Source organism: Varanus komodoensis, unplaced genomic scaffold (assembly GCF_004798865.1).
Source record: "Varanus komodoensis strain SLA01 unplaced genomic scaffold, ASM479886v1 scaffold68, whole genome shotgun sequence".
Classification (NCBI taxonomy): domain Eukaryota; kingdom Metazoa; phylum Chordata; class Lepidosauria; order Squamata; family Varanidae; genus Varanus; species Varanus komodoensis.
The window spans coordinates 324,057-343,976 of NW_025336321.1; the positions used below are offsets into that span (position 1 = coordinate 324,057).

At 45.1% G+C, this 19,920-nt stretch overlaps 1 protein-coding gene across 3 annotated transcripts in view; it reads right to left on the minus strand.

Annotated features, from left to right (window-relative positions):
- The window catches only part of IGF2BP3 (insulin like growth factor 2 mRNA binding protein 3), a 96,502-nt gene that overhangs the window by 10,446 nt on the left and 66,136 nt on the right, over positions 1 to 19,920 (minus strand). For all 3 annotated transcript variants that reach the window (XM_044450737.1, XM_044450739.1, XM_044450738.1), the window contains one exon: positions 15,508 to 15,639. In XM_044450737.1, coding sequence (XP_044306672.1) covers positions 15,508 to 15,639 — 132 coding nt within the window. The remainder of the gene's footprint in view (positions 1 to 15,507; positions 15,640 to 19,920) is intronic.

Here is a 19,920-nt window from a genome sequence, read left to right on the forward strand (position 1 = left end):
GTCAGCTTCACTGGCTTCCCATTGAAGTCCAGGCCCAATTCAAGGTGGTGGTGATGACCTATAAAGCCCTAAACGGCTTGGGTCCTGGTTACATGAAGGAGCGCTTACGTCCATATATGCCTGCCCGCCCCTGGAGATCTGCAGGAGAGGCCCTTCTCCAGAAACCCTCCGTGAAGGAAATTAGGAGGGTACTTGGAGGGCTTTCTCTGTGGTGGCGCCCAATCTATGGAATGTGCTCCCCAGAGAGGTCCGACTGGCGCCGTCGTTATTTGTTTTTTGGCACCAGGCGAAGGCCTTTTTATTCAAATGTCATTTTAATTGTTAATAGTATTTATTCATTTTATTCTTTGGCCAGGGTGACTTAATTTATACTGTTAATTTATATTATTCTATGGAAGTTTATTTATGGATATGAGCCGCCCCGAGGCTTCGGTGAATGGGGCGGCATAGAAGTCTTCTAAATAAATAAAGTAGATAAAAAGTTACCACTTTGGTGGGAAGGTAACAGTGTTCCATGCACTTCAGTGTTTAGTCATGCTGGCCTCATGACCACAGAACGCTGGCTCCCTTGGCTAGGAAACGGAGATGAGCACCGCCCTCAAGAGTCAGACATGACTGGACTTTAATGTCATGGGGAAACCTTTACCTTTTTATGTAATAAATACAACACAATACTATTCAGAATGGAACAAGCAGTCTGAAATAGGTTTTAAACAGCAGTAGGCTGAATGAACAAAGGATCTGATTTTTTTTTTATAAATAAATCCTACATAACTCCCTTGAACTTGTTTTCAAAAATGTAATCCATCTAACTGGCAGCACAGTTTGAAAATCCACAGCCAAGTTTCAATATTTTTATTAATTTTATTGAAAAGGTGCACATCTATATAATAACAGTGGCCAGAATTTCATACAGCTAGTGTGAGGTTGAAAAGTCAAAAGCAAATACCACTAGTTAAGCAAAATTTATTCAGAGGCTATTCTATTAATTTTTTCTTAAACATATTCAAACTGTATGCATCCCCGCTCATTGTGCACCATATAGTGTTACCTACCAGTAGGCTGGCTTGTAAGAATAGTGATTTTCTGTATCAGAGTCAACTAAACATTGTTTAAATGTAGCTTCTGAGGGAATTGCACAGAGTTAAGAGGTCTTGTAAGAAGACATTCCCTTCTCACGATACTGCCTGCTACATTTAAAGGCTACCTCCTCACACAATCTGGTTCATGATAGACCTGCAAGTGCTCAAGCTCCCCAAATACTTTTGCTACTGCTCAAGAAAAATGGACCTTGTATTAATCCTACCTTTTGGCAAAAATAATGCCAAATGGCCTTTGGGCCAATACAAGTCTTTCTTTCTTAATTAATTAATTAATACATTAATTAAATACATTAATTAATTAATACATAATTAATTAATTAATACATTTCTATGCCGCCCCATTTGCCGAAGCCTCGGGGCGGCTCACAACATAAAATAAAATACAAAAATAACAATATAAAATAATCTTTCTAATTCATGACTGTTAAAATAATATTCTTTGTCTACAAAACAACTGTATCAATTCCATAAAGCATAGCTTTCTGAGAATGCCAAAAGTAGATCCATCTCTTCCTTGGTATGACCATCCTCAAGAAGAATTTGTTTTTCACATGCCATTAAGTCCTCTCCAATGTATGCTGATCCTGGAAATGAATGCTCTCCAAAATGTCCTTCACAGCCCTGTCCAGCTCTTCTCTCAAGCCTGTGGCTTCTTTTATGGAATTGATTCATCTCATTTTTGGTCTGCCTCTTCTTTTTCTGCCTTCAAATTTCTCTGGCATTGCTTTCTCCAGTAAGCCTTGCTATCTCACGAGGTATTCATAGTGTGACAGCCTATGTGCCATCCTTTTTGCTTCCAGAGAAAGATCTGGCTTGATTTAACCCAATTGTTCATCATTCTGCAGGGCCAGGGTATTTGCAAAGCTCTCCTTCAGCACTATGTTTCAAATACATTTATTTTCTTCCTGTCAGCTTTCTTCACTGTCCAGCTTTCACACTCATACCCAGTGATCAGAAATATGAAGTATGGATTATCTTGGTCTATGGTGCCTTTGGGTCAGTCACAGACTCTCAGTCTAACCTATCTCATGGGGTTGTTGTGAGAGAAAGAGAACCTTGTAAGGTGCCTTGTATTCTTAGCAATACAAAAAATGGTGGGACATAAATGTAACGATAACAACAACAGAACAGTGAGATGTTCATCTATACTTGATCATCTTTCCTAGTTCCTTCATTGCTGCCATTCCAAGTCTGTCTTCTTGGCTGCAGCCTCCCTTTGAATTGATGTGAGTCAACATATGTAGAATCTTTCACAATTTCAATGTATTCATTGTTGACATTAAAGTTGTAATTCTGCAGTCAGGATTTTGTTTTCTTAATGTTCAGCTGCAGTCTTACTTTTGCATTTTCTTTCAATTTTATCAGGAGTCGTTTCAATTCACAACTGCATTCCTCCAGTAATACGGTATCATCTGTATATCTTACATTATTGATGTGTCTTCTGCTAATGTTTTTCCTTTGCATCCTCTAATCTAGCTTTCATTATATGTTATACATACAATGGAACATACAGGGAGATAGAATACACCCTTGTCTGAGATATTTGCCTACAGGAAACCATTCTGTTTCTTCATATTCTGTCCGAATAGCATATTAAATGTTTCCCTTTCCACTTTGTCCACACCATGCATAATTATCAACAGTTCTATCATGTCTCCCCTTACTTGTGTTTTTCTAAGCTAAACAGTCTAGCTGCTTTCCACAGGGGAGTTTGTTTCAACCCCTTGATCATTTTATTGCCCTTTCTGCACTTTTTCCATCTCTATAATATCCTTTTTTACATGCAGTAACTGGAAATGTACATAGTGCACTAGTGGGCTCATGCTATACATTTTTATAAGGTCAATATGACATTGACAGTTCTTCCCCTCATCCTTTCCTAATTATGCCTAACATGGAGTTTGCCCTCTTTGTAGCAGCTGCACATTGAATCAACATTTTAATTGAGCTGTCCATCATAACCCAAGATCCCTTTCATGACCAGTCAGTGCTAGCTCAGATCCCTTAAGTTTATAACTGGAATTTTGTTACCAATGTGCATTACTTTATAGTTGTTTACACTGAACTGCATTTGCCGTTTTGATGCCCATTATCCCAGCCTGGAGAAATCACTTTGGAACACCTCACAATATCTTTTTGGTTTTTGGAGAGCCAGTGTGATGTAGTGGTTAAGAGCATGGGACTGGGACTCAGACGACCTGGGTTCTAGTCCCCGCTCAGCCATGGAGCCAACTGTGTGACTTTGGGACAGTCCAGACTCTCAGCCCAACCTACCTCACAGGGTTGTTGTTGTGCGGATAAGATAGAGGAGGAGATGTAAGCTGCCTTGAGTCCTTTGTAGGAAAAAAGCAGGTTGCTTACCTGTAACTGATGTTCTTCGAGTGGACATCTGTGCAGTCACACATATGGGTACTGCGCCTGCGCAGTGCCTTTGGCCGGAAGATTGATAGCTAACTGTTTTTGGCAGGAAGCTCCGCTTCCCCTCCCCCTTGTGGCCTATAAAGAGCGGAGCATCCGCCATTTTGTTCAGTCTTTGTGACCGAACGTACGGTATCTTAATGGATTTTTTTTTTTTGTCGGTACCGTAAAGGAGATGGTCGGTACCGAAAATGCCCTCTCTCATTGACACTGAGCTGTCGATGCATCCACTCACCGACACCAAGCGGGGCCGGCGGGTGGGTTGTGTGACTGCACAGATGGCCACTCGAAGAACTTCAGTTACAGGTAAGCAACCTGCTTTTCTTCATCGTGGCCTCTGTGCATCACACATATGGGTAGATTAACAAGCTTACCATCAAAGGAGGAGGGAAGGTGTCCTCATCGAAGGACGGAGGAGAGAACAGCTCTACCAAAGGAGCAGTCCCGTCGAGCCCGAACATCGAGACGGTAATGCTTGGCGAAAGTGCAGGGATTCGCCCAAGTAGCGGCTCTGCAGACTTCATCAATCGGAACCCCGGATGCAAATGCAGAAGATGTAGTGACAGCTCTAGTAGAATGGCCTCGAGGAACTGAAGGCAATTCGAGCTTAGCTAACTGATAACACAAGACAATAGTGTGGACTATCCATTTAGAAAGCCTTTGTGGAGTGACTGGGTCGCCCTGATCTCTAGCCGAATATTTGATGAACAGTTTATTGGATCACCGAATAGACTCCGTTTGTGATTGATAAAAGGCTAAACAATGCCGAACGTCAAGGGAGTGCAAGGATCTTTCCAAGGGATTCGACGGTGATGGAAAAAAGGCAGGCAGTACAATGTCTTGTCCTGTATGGAAAGGTGTAGAGACTTGGGGCAAGAAAGATGGGTCGAGACGTAAAACGACCTTTTCTCTGTGGAAGTTTAGATAAGGAGGGTCGACACGGAGGGCACAAAGTTCACTGGCCCTCCGGGCTGACGTGACAGCTACAAGGAACGCCATCTTCCAAGAAACTAATCGGAGATCCACAGTTGCCAAAGATTCAAAGGGGGCCTTCATAAGGGCCTGTAAAACTACAGAAAGGCTCCACGTGGGCATAACCGGTCTAATCGATGGTTTAAGATTATACAGTCCTTTCAAAAATCTCTTGAGGATAGGATGAGAAAATAGGGGTGATCCGTCGACTAAGCCACGGTAGTAGGCTATTGCGGCCGTATACACTTTAATAGAAGACGGCTTCAGTCCAGAGTGATGCAACTCCAGAAGGAACTGAAGAATTTGTTCGACTGATGAGACAAGTGGGGAGAACGAATGAGACTCGGCAAAGGTGGAAAAACGTTTCCATTTAGCCGTATATGACTTCCTTGTGGACGGCTTTAGGGCAGAGTCGATAATATGCTGAATCTCAGGGTGCAAGAGCATTGGGTTTGAATTCGACAGGGTCTGTCTCGAACCAGATGGTATGGAGAGACTGTGGCAGTGAGAGGCACCCGCATGGTTGGATTCGAGAATCGGAACCAAAGCGGTCGAAGTAATTGTCGATACCGATGGATTAATAGAAGCTGTCGGATTCGAGGCTCTTGAATCCGTCGTCGGCCCCAATAGAAGGTCAATCATCGAATCCGCAACGCTGTCAGGTTCAATGAGAGCAAGTCCGGGTGACGAAGTGTGCCGTCCATTTGTGTTATAAGATATGGAAGTGCCGGAAGATGAAGAAACTCCCTGTGGGAGATGTTGAGCACTTTCACAAACCATGCTTGACGTGCCCTCCAAGGGGCAACTAGTACCCCTGATGCACGGTCGCTCACTATCTTTGCTATGACCCTCATCAGAAGAGGGATCGGAGGGAAAGCATAGAAGTTGATGTTGTCCCAAGGGATCATGAATGCGTCCCCTAGGGATGCTTGTCCGATTCCCGCTCTGGAACAGTAAGTCTCGCATACCCTGTTCCGTCGAGTAGCAAATAAGTCCACATTGGGGAACCCCCAGCGCCTGCTGAGAAGATCCGCATGCACGTTGTCTGTGCCAGCCAGATGAACGGCCATCAGAGTAATGTGTCTCTGAATGCACCAGTCCCAAATTCTCATAGAAAGCCTGGCTAAGGTCGGTGACTTCGTCCCTCCTTGCTTGTTCAGATAAAAAACGGTCGCTATATTGTCCGAAGTTATCTGAACGATCCGATGATGAAGGTCTTCGAAAGAACAAAAGGCTTTGAAGACTGCCAGCAGCTCTAGGAAGTTGATATGATTCGTGGATTCTAGACAAGTCCACATTCCCTGGGTAGATAGGCCAGAGCATATCACCCCCCATCCTAGGAGAGACGCGTCGGTACCGAGAGTTATCGAAGGAGGTCGCGCCCTGAAGGGGACTCCCATCACGAGATTGGTTGGTTTCAGCCACCAGCACAGGGAGTGGAGCATGGAAGACGGGATCCGAATCCGTTTCGACTGTGGGTCTCTTTGTGGATGATACACCTTGTTGAAGAATAGTTGTAGCGGGCGAAGCCGAAGTCTGGCATGTGGAACTATGGCAACTGAGGAGGCCATATACCCCAGGACCCTCTGGATGGATCTTGCCGTAACCGTTCCCTCTCGTCGGATTCGATGGATATGGCGAGCGAGAGTCTGCTGTCTGTCCTGAGGGAGGAAGGCTTTCTCCAATGTCGAATCCAAGCAGGCTCCAATGAAGGTGAGCGTCTGTGTCGGAAGAAGAGAAGATTTCTCTGTATTAATACGTAGGCCCAGACTATCTAGTAAGGTACGGGTTGTATGGATGGTGTCTAGGAGTCCTTCTCTGGATTGCAAGACCAACAGCCAGTCATCGAGGTACGGGTAAATTTGTATGCCCTGAAAGTGTAGGAAGGCACAGACAGGAGCCGTGCATTTGGTAAAAACTCTCGGAGCCGTAGCCAGTCCAAAGGGTAAAACTGTGAACTCATAAACTTGGTTTGCAACAGCAAAACGGAGGAAATGCCTGTAAGTTGGATGAATTGATATACGAAAGTAGGCGTCCTTCAGGTCCAGTGAGGCGAACCAATCCCCTCTCCTTAACAACGGCAAAATGTTTTGAAGGGTGGTCATACGAAACTTTCTCGGTATAATATACTTATTCAAGTCCCGTAAATCCAAAATCGGACGTAGACCACCATCCCGCTTGGAGACCGTAAAGTATCTGGAATAGAATCCGTGAAGTCCATCAGATGGACATACTTGACAAATTGCTCCTTTAAGGAGAAGTTGATGTATTTCGTCGAGAAGTACCGGCGAACATGAAGTAGACCGGATCGGACTCAATGGAGGAACGATGTCGAATTCTATTCAATAGCCGTGTTGAACGATGGATAATACCCACCGGTCAGATGTGATGGACTCCCAAATGGGGAGTCGGCTTCGGAGCCGATCCCCAGATGAGAGGGGGGTGGGTATTAGAGGAGCATGAGGAGTGGTTCGCCAGTCCCGTCAGCGCTGCCTCCGATCGTTGAAACGACGGCGGCCCTGTTGAAAGCACTGTTGGGGCTGAGGGCGGCGGCCCTGTTGATGCTGTTGTTGCTGGCGGTGTTGCGGCAGCTGTCTCTGCTGGTATGACTGCCTGTAGGATGGCCGATTCCAGGACCACTTACGTCTGCTGTGTGACTGGATCTCCATCCTGCACGCCATCATTCTTGACTCGTGCAGTTTCTTGAGTTTGTGGTCGGTATGTGAATGGAAGAGCCCGGAACCATCAAAAGGCATCTCTTCTATTCGCCGCTTGGTTTCCTCCAGGAAATTACAACTCCGAAGCCATGCGTGTCTCCGGAGGGAAACAGCACCGACCAAGGCCCGGGAGTCAGTGTCCACGTGGTGACGTGCCGTGGACAACTGCGGCACCGCGACCTGCATGGCTTCTTTGATTAGGACCTTTGCAAGGTCACCCTGGTGGTCTGGGAGGGTGGAGGCAACATTGTGGAGGTGCTGCATAATAAAATATTGATATCGTGCCAATGTCGCCTCGTAGTTGGAAATGCGAAGTCCTAAGCCCGAGGCAGCATAGACTCGCCTGGCCAGGGAATCCGGCCCTCCTTATCCCTCGGCGCCGTATGTCCTCTCGTCTCTCAGCCTTGCGAGGATTCGACGACCGCCGAGTTTGGTTTCGGGTGCTTTAGCAGGAAGGGGATGTCTTCTTCCCGGACCCTGTACATAGACTCATATCTCCTGGACATCGGCTGAGGATGCAAAGGTAGGTCCCAGGGCTGCATCATCGCCTGCCGCAGGGTAGTTATAAGCGGCAGAACGATGGAGGTCGATTGCTCCCCGCGGACGTCGTAAAACTTGTCCGTCGACGGTCCCGGGCACTGGGCAGTGTTGATGTCCAGGGACTGGACAAGCCTCGACATCAGCTCCGTGAAGGAGACGTGTGACTCATCGGGTGACACAGGATCTTGGGATGTCACCACGACATTCGGGGAGGTTGAGTCTACTTCAGAGTCATCTGAATCAGCACTGTAGTATGGTGGGGCAGAAGATGATGACTCCGCCAGCGAGAAGGAGCAGCTGCTTCCGCTTTGCGGGGATCGAGGTGGCACCCTCCTCGAATCCATAGACCACGGTTGGTCGCGGGGCAGAGGTGAGGATAGCGCCCTGGGAGCAGGGTAGTACCGCACAGAGAGCAGGTCTCCCCAAGGTTGGTAGTAGGGACGACGCCAACTCTCCGGGCGTTGCTCTACTGAGCGGGCTCCTCCGATTCCCTGGTGGGGACAGGCCAGCTTCTGTCTCCAATGTCACCGCAGGCATCGGTGTCAGTGACCTTGCTCTAGGAGGGGAGTCCTGGATTTCCCCATCCGAAATAGACCCCCGTAAAGTTGGAAGGGGTGCAGGCGGGAGGTCGACCGCACGTCGGGGAGACCCTTGAGGGGTAACCCACATGGCCTCCTGAAGGATTGGTTCGGGCGGGGTCAGTATCGTAACCGCCACTGGTACCGAGGGTCCCGTCGGCTCCGAGTCCCGATGTCGGGAACGGTCCGTGGACTTAGCCTTCTTTGGAGGCTTAGAGTCCTTCTCCTTTCTGGCCTTCTTATGGCCTGCTGGCTTCTCTTCGGCATGCTTCCGCTTCTCATGCCTCTTTTTTGGTGAAGCAGAGGGGGCCACTGAAGCGGATGCACCTTCATCCAAAGGGCGTGAGGGTGGAGCCACAGAAGCGGAGCCAGGTTTTGGGATAGAGACGAGCGGGTCTGATTGCATCAGAGCCCTATCCCAAAGGAGCCTCCGAAGCCGGTTCTCGCGGTTCTTCCTAGTCTGCTTTGAGAAGGCTAGGCAATGAACACACTTATCTGTCCTATGCCCCTCTCCAAGGCAGAGGAAGCATAGGTCCTGCGGGTCAGTAGCTGCCATTTTTGACCCGCAGTCGGCACATTTGCAGAAAGCCGCTTGCTGCGCCATCGCAGAAGAAAAGAAGAAAAAGAAGAGAGATAGTGCAGAGGGTAAGTATATATTTTTTGGGTTTTTTTTTTTTTGATAGATCGAAGAAGAAATAACAAGAGAAAAACTACACAGAAGCGGGAAATGAAGTAAGGGGAAAGTAGTATAAGGGCAATATATAAGGAGAGAACCAAGAATAGCCAAAGCGAAAGTCGAAAGCAGCACGAGGCACAGCGAACAGCGGTCGCAAAGACTGAACAAAATGGTGGATGCTCTGCTCTTTATAGGCCACAAGGGGGAGGGGGAGCGGAGCTTCCCGCCAAAAACCGTTAGCTAGCAATCTTCCGGCCAAAGGCACTGTGCAGGCGCAGTACTGATATGTGTGATGCACAGAGGCCATGACAAAGAAAGGCAGGATATAAATCCAAAAATAAATAAATACATAAATAAATAAAAACCACCATCATTGGTCAACAGCCAACTTGGCCACTTCACTACTTCCTCCTAATTCCACATAATTTATGAATAACTTGAAAAGGACTGGTCCTAATACAAAATGCTGTGGATCCCTCTGTTTACACCCCACTGGGAGAAATTTATTCCCACTTTCTGCCTTCTGTTAGGTATTTACTGAACCATAAGCCCCCCTTTAATTCCATAATTGTTCAGAAGCCTTTGGTGAGGGGCTTTGTCAAAGCCCTTTGAACATCTAAGTACACACTGTCTACCAGATTGCCCCTCTTGGTGTGCTTATTGACACTCTCAAAAACTCTACCATGTATGTTCCCCTAGTGGTTTTTCAGCATTCCAAATCTATGTTTAAATTCCCCTTTGCTTTCTTGGATCTTCCGGAAGAGGCTTCTCCTCCTCCTCCTCCTCCTTTTGCACTGGCTATTTTAATAGTTCTTTTTGTCTCTACATGTTAGTTCTTGAAAAACTGCATTCAAGATTCTTACCCTATTTCTGTCACCTTTTGATTCTTGTCTGTCCTTAGCAATTGTGTTTCTTCTGTCATCCATTGAGGAGTACCCCCCTCCTTGGGGTACAAGAATTATCTTTTTGCATTCTTCCCTAATAATGCCTCTGATTTCCATCCACAATTCTTTATGTGGACTTTAACTCAAGAATGTCTTTTATACCATATGTTGCCACTATACTTCTGTTAGTGATTGTCATTTCTCATCTCCATTCTGGTTTTTAATATTATGGTTGCTACCTACAATCTACTTCTAACCTATGTTTAACTGATGGGTTGCGTGAAATATGCATTTGTGATAAACAGATTGTTGGTTTTACAGAATTATGAGTAATTCTACTGCTTTGTTTCTGACCCCAGGTCAAATTCCCCTACATTTGTTTTGTTTCCTACTTTTGTCCCCAGCCACCTACAAGTATTAGAATGTCTTGTCTTGGTGTTATCATCTATCTTCTCTTGGACACTTGCATAAAGGTTTTCAATTTTTTTTACTCAGCATCTCTTGTTGGGAGTATACACTTCAATGATGGTTGATAGGTTTTCCAAGATTTCTGAATGCTATTATTTAGTTGGATTTTGTATTTCAGTCCCTTACTCCCTGTGCTACAGGTTGCCTCAACATTAGAGCCACTCTGTTTTTTCTGAGTTTGTCTTTTACAGAGTAAAACACTTTGTGTTTGTCTGACTGAAAATGTCCCATTCCGGTCTACTTTATTTCACTCACACCAAGTACTGTCAAGCTTTAACTCTTCCATTTTTAACATTTTCAGTTTGCTTTGATTCATACTCTTCACATTTCATGTTCTAATTTTATATGCGATGCAGCATTGGACTTTCCTTTCACTTCTGTACATGTCAGCCACTAGACTTCCTTTCAGCTTTGTTCTAGAAGATGCATCATCAGTGACAGAACTATTTGTACTTGCCCTCTATTGTTTACCAATAGCTGGCTGAGTGCCTTCCAACCTAGCAGTCTCATCTTCTGTCACTAATGCTTGATAAAACTTAGATTGTTTCATCATAGGGTTTTCAAGGTAAGAAATATTCAGAAATGGCTTAACCATTGCCTTCTTCTGCACAGTACTAACCAGAGTTTGCTTCAGCATCAATCTGTTGTCTGTGAAAGATCCTCTGCCACTGTCAATTTCAACTACAGCTGCTGCCCAGTAGATGCCCATCAAGAGGTCCTCTGCCCGTCATATAGAGAATATCCATTCTCTTCTGCTGATGTAACCATTACTCCTGAGAAGGGTGGATGCATCTTAGTATGGTGTCTCCACTTTGACCATTCTGCCCTGGGTGACCCTGCTAGAAGACCAGCCTAGTGAGATAGCCTGGCCTCCTGGCAGCATTGCTCATGGCTTCTATGAACTCTCAAACCCCTCATTACGTTAAGGTGTGAATCCAAGTGGGGATTATGAAGAGTAGAGATAGATATAGGTGTACTAGCTTTCAATAGCATAATACAACTAAATGTATTATCCACCAAAAGATTTGCATTAAAACAAAAGTACAAAGTAAGGAGAAGCACCCAGTGGTTGAACACAGAGGTATATGTATTATGAGAAATTTCCAGAAGTCTACTTTACTTTGTGCTATATACAGTACTCAATCTGCGCAGAGAACCAAGTGTGACTTGAATTTGTTTTGGAATTGGTTTGTAAGATGGTTCATGAAGCCATCCTGCTCTTCAATCACTTATATCAACTTGGGGCAAAATCCAATGGGGTACTTATGCTCTTGCCAATTCTCGTACATCCCAGCAATTCTGGTATACAAATGGCCTCCACTATATTCAGAGTAGTGATGTAATACTTCTCAGGCAACTCAAAATAAGGGAAATATTTGTTTCTGGAAGGAGACAGATTGGTAGAACCCACATAAAGAGTCATGCTCCCTTCCTTCCTTCCAAAAAACCCCAAGCATATCCATTTGTTTTGGGTCTTCCTTTAGGAGGTGCTAAATCTCCTTTGACATGGTGGTGGGCCCACTTGTGCAAAAGAATTGGAGGGACCCACTACTTAGGACAGAGGGTAGAAACACCACCAGTGAATTCTGCCTCTGGTTTGCACATAATGAGAAGCTATCATGCATGAATTTCCCACAGGGCTTCATGTTGCCACTATTCTGAAAATTCAAGTTGGGGCAGGGATGTACCTCAGGTTGTTGTTATGTGGGAACCTGGCCAGTGTGGGTTGCTGGAATGGTTGACAAGCCATCCAAAACCCATGACCAGCTTTAGGGTTGATCACCTCAATAACCTATCTAGTTTGGGTTTGCACTTATCAAGAAGTTCTATCACAGCTTAAACTTTCAAAGTGGCAGCCAGATTGGCAGCGAGAAACCCCTTGGAGGAATTCACCCACAGTGACTTCTTCTTATGTGTAAAGCAGCTCACCATTTGGCATGTTGGTTTGGTTTTACAGCAACTTTGTTCTTCCATTGTTATCTCATGGCAAGTTAGCTCAAAACAAGTTGATTTTTCAAATGTTTATTGTAACAGATCTCTCTTTGTACTCAGTGTGGCCATCTTTTTAGAACAATCCAATATATTTACTGAAGGCAGATTGTGCCTAAATAAATATGATTCAGTTACACATTTTTCTAAACCCAAAACATAAAATAATGTGTGAAACAGCCCCATTTTTTCAAGCTGCCACTGCCATAAGTATCTAGAACAAAACAGCAGTCAGAGCCACCAGAGCAGGGAACAGTTTTAGAAGAGCCATTTTCTATTAATTAATTTTTAAAAAAACAAATAAAGTAGCAGTATTTTTTTTCTATACCATGAACTCCCAAAGAGTGAAGTCCATGGAAGTTTAAACATATGCAACATCATGCCTTCTGCAGCATTTCTATAAAACATTAAAATAACATTAATACTAAAGATGATCTCTAGTCAGAACATTAACTGGACTTTAGCTCTGCAGTGGATCACATACTTTGCATGAAAGAGTCTCATGTTCAATTTGTGGCATCTTAAAAGATAGGGCTGGGAAAGTCCTGGCTGAAACCATGCGAAGCCACTGCTAGTCAGTGAAGACAATACTAAGCAAAATGGACGAATGGCTTCAGTCTGTACAGGGAAGTTTGTAAGTTATCAAATTTTTTGTGTTTCCTTGAAGGCTATATACCAAGAGAAGTGAATGAAGGCATAAAGCATTAACTTAGGCATTCTGCATATAATTCATGAAAGTAAACATATGGAGAGCAACAGTGCACTGCATCATAACATTCTTTTCATTGTGCCATGTCATTAATCATAGTCTGTTCCAGGTACTCTTACTACGTGATGAAATCAGGAGCATTTTACAGAAAAAAGATACACTTCAGAAGAATTAGTCTTTATATAAACCTGCACAGTTTGGGACCTCAATACCTGTCAAAGCACATCTCCCAACTGCAATCTGCTTAGACACTATGCTCAACTGCTGGGGCCTTCTTCCAAGTGCCAACTCCTAGGAATGTTCAGAGGGTGGCTACAAGGGAGAGAGCTTTCTCTGTGGTGGCACCTCCATCTATGGAACAAGCTCCCCATTGTGGATCACAGGATATCTTTTTGGTGCCAGGTTAAGATGGCCCTTTATGCCAAGGCCTTTAATAATTTACTTGACTATGCAGGAGCTTTAAGGAATTATCCATCCAGGTGTTTTTTTTAATGGGGCCATTCTTTGCTGTATATTCTAGCTATTTTAAACTTTTTAATGTTTATCTGATGTTAAGATGTGTTATTATCTTGTTTCTATAGACTACTGTAAACCACCCAGAAAGTTTCAGCTATGGGGTACCACAAATAAATAAATCTCTGAAATGGCCCCTACTGGGGAGTCTAATGCTTGATAGTGCTTTCCACTTTATAAAGAACTAGAAACTGTCAGCATCTTTAAGGAAAATGTAAATATTTTAACTATATTTACTACACACATTTCAACAATTCTCAGCACTGTCTTTCCTGTCACCACTTCTATATTAGAGAAATATTTTCACATTTCAGTATGCAAGAAGTCAAATTACCACCAGCATATTTAAATATTTTCTAGCCTACTTCTCTCTCTCTCTCTCTCCTGCCCCAAGTTAATGAGTGGTCCATTTAACAACAGGATGCCTAACCAACAAAGGGAAAGATCTGTTCTCAGATTTCAATGGCTTATGCAGCAATAGACTAAGCGATAAAGGCTATGAGTCCATTCCTCTAACATAGTCTAAAGGATCATCTACATCTTTATTTTACCTTTCAGTCCAAATTCTCTTAGCAAACTACACTGCTAATCCATATGATAAGTGAGTCAAACAAAACACAAAACTCCTCTGTAGTCTAAACATGACTCCCCTCCCCATCATACAGCAAACTGTACAAAATCTTTCCAGAAAACTATGTATTTTCTCAAAAGGTATAAATTGGAAACAAGTAAATCTAGGAGTGAGTTATGAAAGTCGCAATCATTTAGGCAGCTGTAATATGGAAGGGTCTCAATAATCCACCCTGATATACCTTCCTGGACCCAGGGCACTCCACAATGTATTTCAGAGGCAGAAAAGTACATCTGCACCTCCTTCCATTAGTTAAAATGGGGCACCATTCCTTTGGCAAGTTTTACATAAGCTTAATTGAAATGAAAGCACCAATGTTACTAATATTGCCCAGCATATACTGGCTTTCAAAATTTGTAACCTTAGTAAACCAGGTGTACACTGATGGTAGGTTACCTCTACCTAAACTCACTTCATTGCAACAAAGCGGAAATTGTTGTATCCATCCTAAATGCTTACTTTTCTGAAATAGTGGGCAGGTTTGCACAACACAACAAGCCATACACTGTGGCTTGTTTGCCCATGACTGGTGAAGTATTTGACAAACAGGTATATTGTGCCTGTGGAACCACTCCTTCCCCCATCCCCCAGTCTTTCTGCAAGCATTCCAGGGACACTGTGGGAGCAGTGAGACTTCACCCACTCCCTGAAGCTAACATGAACCTTTTCATGCTTGCTATGGCTTATTCATTCCTTTTTCCTTTCCAACTGTCTTTTTGAGATTGCAAAAGCAGGTTGTCAAGGCTTCTTCTGTTATCCCAATGGGAGTACCCATGGGGTGGTTTGCCAAGGACCCCAACAGTGCTATTTGGGATCCCTCCCTTTAAACAAAATTAGACCAGTTGTGTGTATAAATAACTGTTGTTGTATTTTAACCCAATCTTCTTTGTTTGCATAAATGAATCAACTGGGATTAAGAAAGGAGAACCCTGGGGTAAGGTGCTGGGCCAAATCCAACAGGCATCCATGCTGTATAGTGTCTAGCACTGGGTTCAGGATAGTCTCCCCCCACCACACCATGACATCTGATCCACAGTCAGAGCTTTATCAGATTTGCCACGTTTCTTGAATCATCTGATACAAAAGGTGGAGCCTACTGCATGCATTCCCATTCTGTTCTTGTTCATATACTGTTCAATAAGCTATCAGCTCGGAAGATATGCTGAGAGAGAGTCTATTTTCACACCACAACCAAAACAAAACCATCTACAAACAAAATTTTCACCTAGTCATAGGTACCAGTGGTCCAACAGCCCTATGGACAGTAGCTATAACCAACCAACCACAATACAAAAGGATATATAATTACCCCAAATGGAGGATATGAAGAGGCAGCAGCAGCTGAAGCAACACCCACTGTGGGAGGTGGTATCCCTGAAGAAGAAGGTGGGAATAGACCCAAGGCATTCAGATTTAATCCTGGAATTAAATGTGCTTGAAGCTGCAATGACACAAGAAATGCTTAACTTTAACCATTTATTAAGAACACTGCAATTTTACATAAACATAAAAGCAGGCTGCTTACCTGTAACTGATGTTCTTTGAGTGGCCATCTGTGCATTCGCACATATGGGTGCTGCACCTGCGCAGTGCCTAGGCCGGAAAGATTGAAAGCTAACAGTTTTGGCAGGAAAACTCCGCTCCCCTCCCCCTCAGCAGTATATATAGAGCAGAGTGTCCGCCATTTTCCCCAGTCTTTGGAGACCGAACGTTCGCCACCTTCTGAAAGAGGATGGCATGACAACTCGTTAGGAACCGTGGCAATAGCATATGGTACCGATGCATAATAACTTACCAGGCACCAAAGCAAAAGCAAATGGTACCGATGAAAGAAACCATTCACCGACACCGAGCGGGGCTGGTGGGTGGGCTATGTGAATGCACAGATGGCCACTCGAAGAAGATTAGTTACAGGTAAGCAACCTGTTTTCTTCGTCGTGGTCTCTGTGCATCACACATATGGGTGAGCAGCAAACTTACCAGAATTGGTGGAGGGCGGTGTCATCATTGAAGAATGGCAGAGAGAGCAGCCCTCCTGAAGGAACAGTCTCTTCTGGCACGCACATCAAGGCAGTAGTGCTTGGCGAAAGTACACGGAGTGGCCCAAGTCATGGCTTTGCAGACCTCTTGGATTGGGATACCCGTGGCAAATGCAGAGGAAGCTGCAACTGCTCTAGTGGAATGACCCCTCGGAACAACAGGTAAGTCTAGCTTTGCAAGCTGGTACGCCAACAATATGGTCTGAACAATCCATTTCGAAAGTCTCTGAGACAAAACAGGCAATCCTTGGTCCCGTTGAGAGTACTTCACAAATAGTCTAATAAAACGTCTAAAAGTTTCTGTACATGATCTGTAAAAAGCCAAGCAGCGTCGTACATCCAAAGTATGCAAAGTCCTTTCGATTGGGTTCGACGGCGATGGAAAGAAGGCAGGCAACACTATCTCTTGATTCAGATGGAATGGCGTGGCCACTTTAGGAAGGATCCATTCTCAGAACCACCTTCTCCTTATGGAAGCTAAGATAAGGTGGATCTATTCGAAGAGCACAAAGTTCACTGGCTCTTCGAACTGATGTAACTGCAACAAGAAAAGCCATCTTCCAAGATACAAGACGCATATCGACAGTTGCTAGGGGTTCAAATGGTGGTCTTGCAAGTGCTTGAAGGACGACTGAAAGACTCCATGTGGGCATGACAGGCCAAATACAAGGATGAAGATTTTGCAGTCCTTTTAGAAATTTCCTTATAAGTGGTTGTGAAAACACTGACGATCCCTGTATTGTACCGCGATAATGTGACACCGCAGCTGCATAGACCTTAACTGACGAAGGTTTAAGTCCCGAACGATGTAGCTGCAACAGAAACTGAAGAATATTCTCCACTGAAGCTGCCATTGGATTGAATGAATGTGACTCCGCGAAAGATGAGAAGCGGCGCCACTTTGCTGCATAAGACTTCCGAGTTGATGGTCTTAGTGCAGACTCGAGAATCCTTAAAACGTCCGGGTCTAAGGAACATGGTCCTGACGGTACATCTATCGGTACCAAGGCAGTGAGGGGATCCTATTGGTCATGAGTTGAATTACTGAGCAACCTAGTAGATCTCAGTTCTGGAGTAGTGTCGTTAGCCAATGAATTCACCACACTGTGAGATTCAATGAGGGTAGGTCTGGGTGACAACGCCTTTTTGTTGAGTTAGCAGATCTTGTCTTGATGGAAGACGAAGGAAGGTGCTGTTCGAGATCCGAAGGAGAGTGGAAAACCACGGCTTGACGAGGCCACCAAGGTGTTATCAATATTCCTGTGGCATCATCGTGCACGATCTTCGGTACAACTTTTATCAGTAGAGGAATAGGTGGGAACGCGTAAATCCTGAAGTTTGTCCAAGGAATCATAAGGGCATCTCCCATCAATTCTGGTCCTATTCCTGCTCTGGAGCACAATCTTTTGCATACCCTGTTCCTGTGGGTAGCAAATAGGTCTATGTCCGAATGTCTCCAAAGTTGGAATAACGTCGTGCAGACCTGGGGATTTAACTCCCATTCGTAGGTCAAGGACATGTGTCTGCTCAGAGTGTTGGCTTCCTCGTTGTTGGTCCTGGCAAGATGGACCACTAGGAGGGTTATACCCCTCGGGATGCACCATTCCCAGATGTCCATAGACAGGCGAGCTAGGGCAATGGACTTTGTTCCGCCCTGTTTGTTGATACAGAACACTGCCACTACACTGTCAGACGTAATCTGCACCACTTGTTGGCAGACAGTTTCCTCGAAGGACCGAAGCGCTTTGAAGATGGCTAAGAGCTCGAGGTAATTGATGTGACTCGATTCCTGACAGCTCCACATGCCCTGGGACCGAAGTCCTGCACATACTGCAGCCCACCCGATCAGTGAAGCATCAGTATATAGAGTCAGCGTTGGGTGAGGGCCTTGGAATGGGGTACCCACATTTAAGTTGGCTGGGGTAGTCCACCAAGTCAACGTCCGTAGGACAGTGCGAGGCATTCAAAGTGGCTTGTCAGGCAAATCTCATTGTGGACGAAAGTTCTTGTTGAACCAGAGTTGAAGAGGACGAAACTTCAACCTGGCGTGTGGGACAATGGCGACAGTGGCAGCCATGTGACCCAAGAGTCTCTGAATTGTGAGCGCTGGGACGACGTTCTGTCGAATCCAAGAAATACAGGAGCGGAGACTGTCCTGACAAGTTGCGGGGAGGAACACCCTTGCTACTGTGGAATCAAGATGAGCTCTGATGAAATCTATCACCTGCGTAGGGACAAGGGATGATTTTTCACGGTTAATACAAAGTCCTAAATTGTCCAACAGTGCACAAGTCACCTCAACAGCTGACAGAAGACTTTCGCAGGTCTGCGAAACTATAAGCCAGTCATCCAGGTAAGGGTACACTTGGATGCCCTGGAGCCGTAGATGTGCACACACTGGGGCCATACATTTCGTGAAGATGCTTGGGGCCGTGGCCAAACCGAATGGGAGGACACTGAATTCGTATATGTCAGTCCTGACAGTGAAACGTAGAAGACTTCTATGGCTTGGATGGATCGAAAAATGGAAGTAGGCATCTTTCAGATCCAGTGAGGTGAACCAACTCCCTCTCCTCAGCAGCGGAAGGATATTTTGAAGGGCAGTCATCCAAAATTTCTTTGGTTTGATAAATCTGTTGATATTTTGGAGGTCCAAGATCGGACGAAGACCACCATCCTGTTTAGGGACCATAAAATATTTCGAATACAATCCCTGGAGCCCATCAGAGCTAGACAGTTGCTGAATCACGCCCTTATGAAGCAGTTGATGTACTTCGTCCACTAATACCAGAGAAAGCGGTGTAAATCGAATCTGGCTCAATGAAGGAACAGTATCAAATTCTATTCTGTATCCGAGCTGTATGATGGATAAAACCCACCGATCAGATGTGATGGACTCCTAAATGGGGAGTCGACCTTGCAGCCATTCCCCAAAAGGGAGGGGGAAAGGTGGGTGTGGAGGTGGAGGAGAGGTTCGCCCGTCCCATCAGTGTTGATGCTTTTCCATTTCGAAATGGCAACGGCCTTGTTGAAAACACTGATAGGGTTGTTGTCTCCTACGTTGAGGCCGCTGTTGATACTGCCTCTGCGGGGGCTGGTAGCGGTAGGATGGACGCGACCATGTCCACTTAAGTTTTTGCTGTCCCGGCAATTCCATCCGTCTTGCTGTCATGCGGGATTCATGGATGGACTTGAGCTTATGGTCCGTCCGCGAATGAAAAAGCCCAGAGCCATCAAAGGGCATTTCTTCTATTCGCTGCTTCATCTCGTCAGGGAAGTTGCAGTTCCTCAACCAGGCGTGCCTTTGCAGTGAAATGGCCCTGACAAGAGCCCTCAAATCCGTATCCACATGATGACAGGCTGTGGATAGTTGCTGTATAGCCACCTGCATACCCTCCTTGATGAAAGTCCTAGCCAAATCCTGTTGTTGTTCCGGCAGGGAGGCGACGATGTTATTCAGCCTCTGCATAATAAAGAATTGATACCTGGCCAGGGTGGCTTCGTAATTAGACATATGAAGACCAAGTCCTGCAGCCGCGTAGACCCTGCATGCCAAGGTATCAATCTTGCAGCCCTCCTTATCTTGGGGGGTGGTATGTCCTCTGGCTTCTCTGCCTTGGGATGATAGAGCAAGAAGGGTATATCACTCTCCCGGACCCGATACATGGATTCGTATCCTCTCA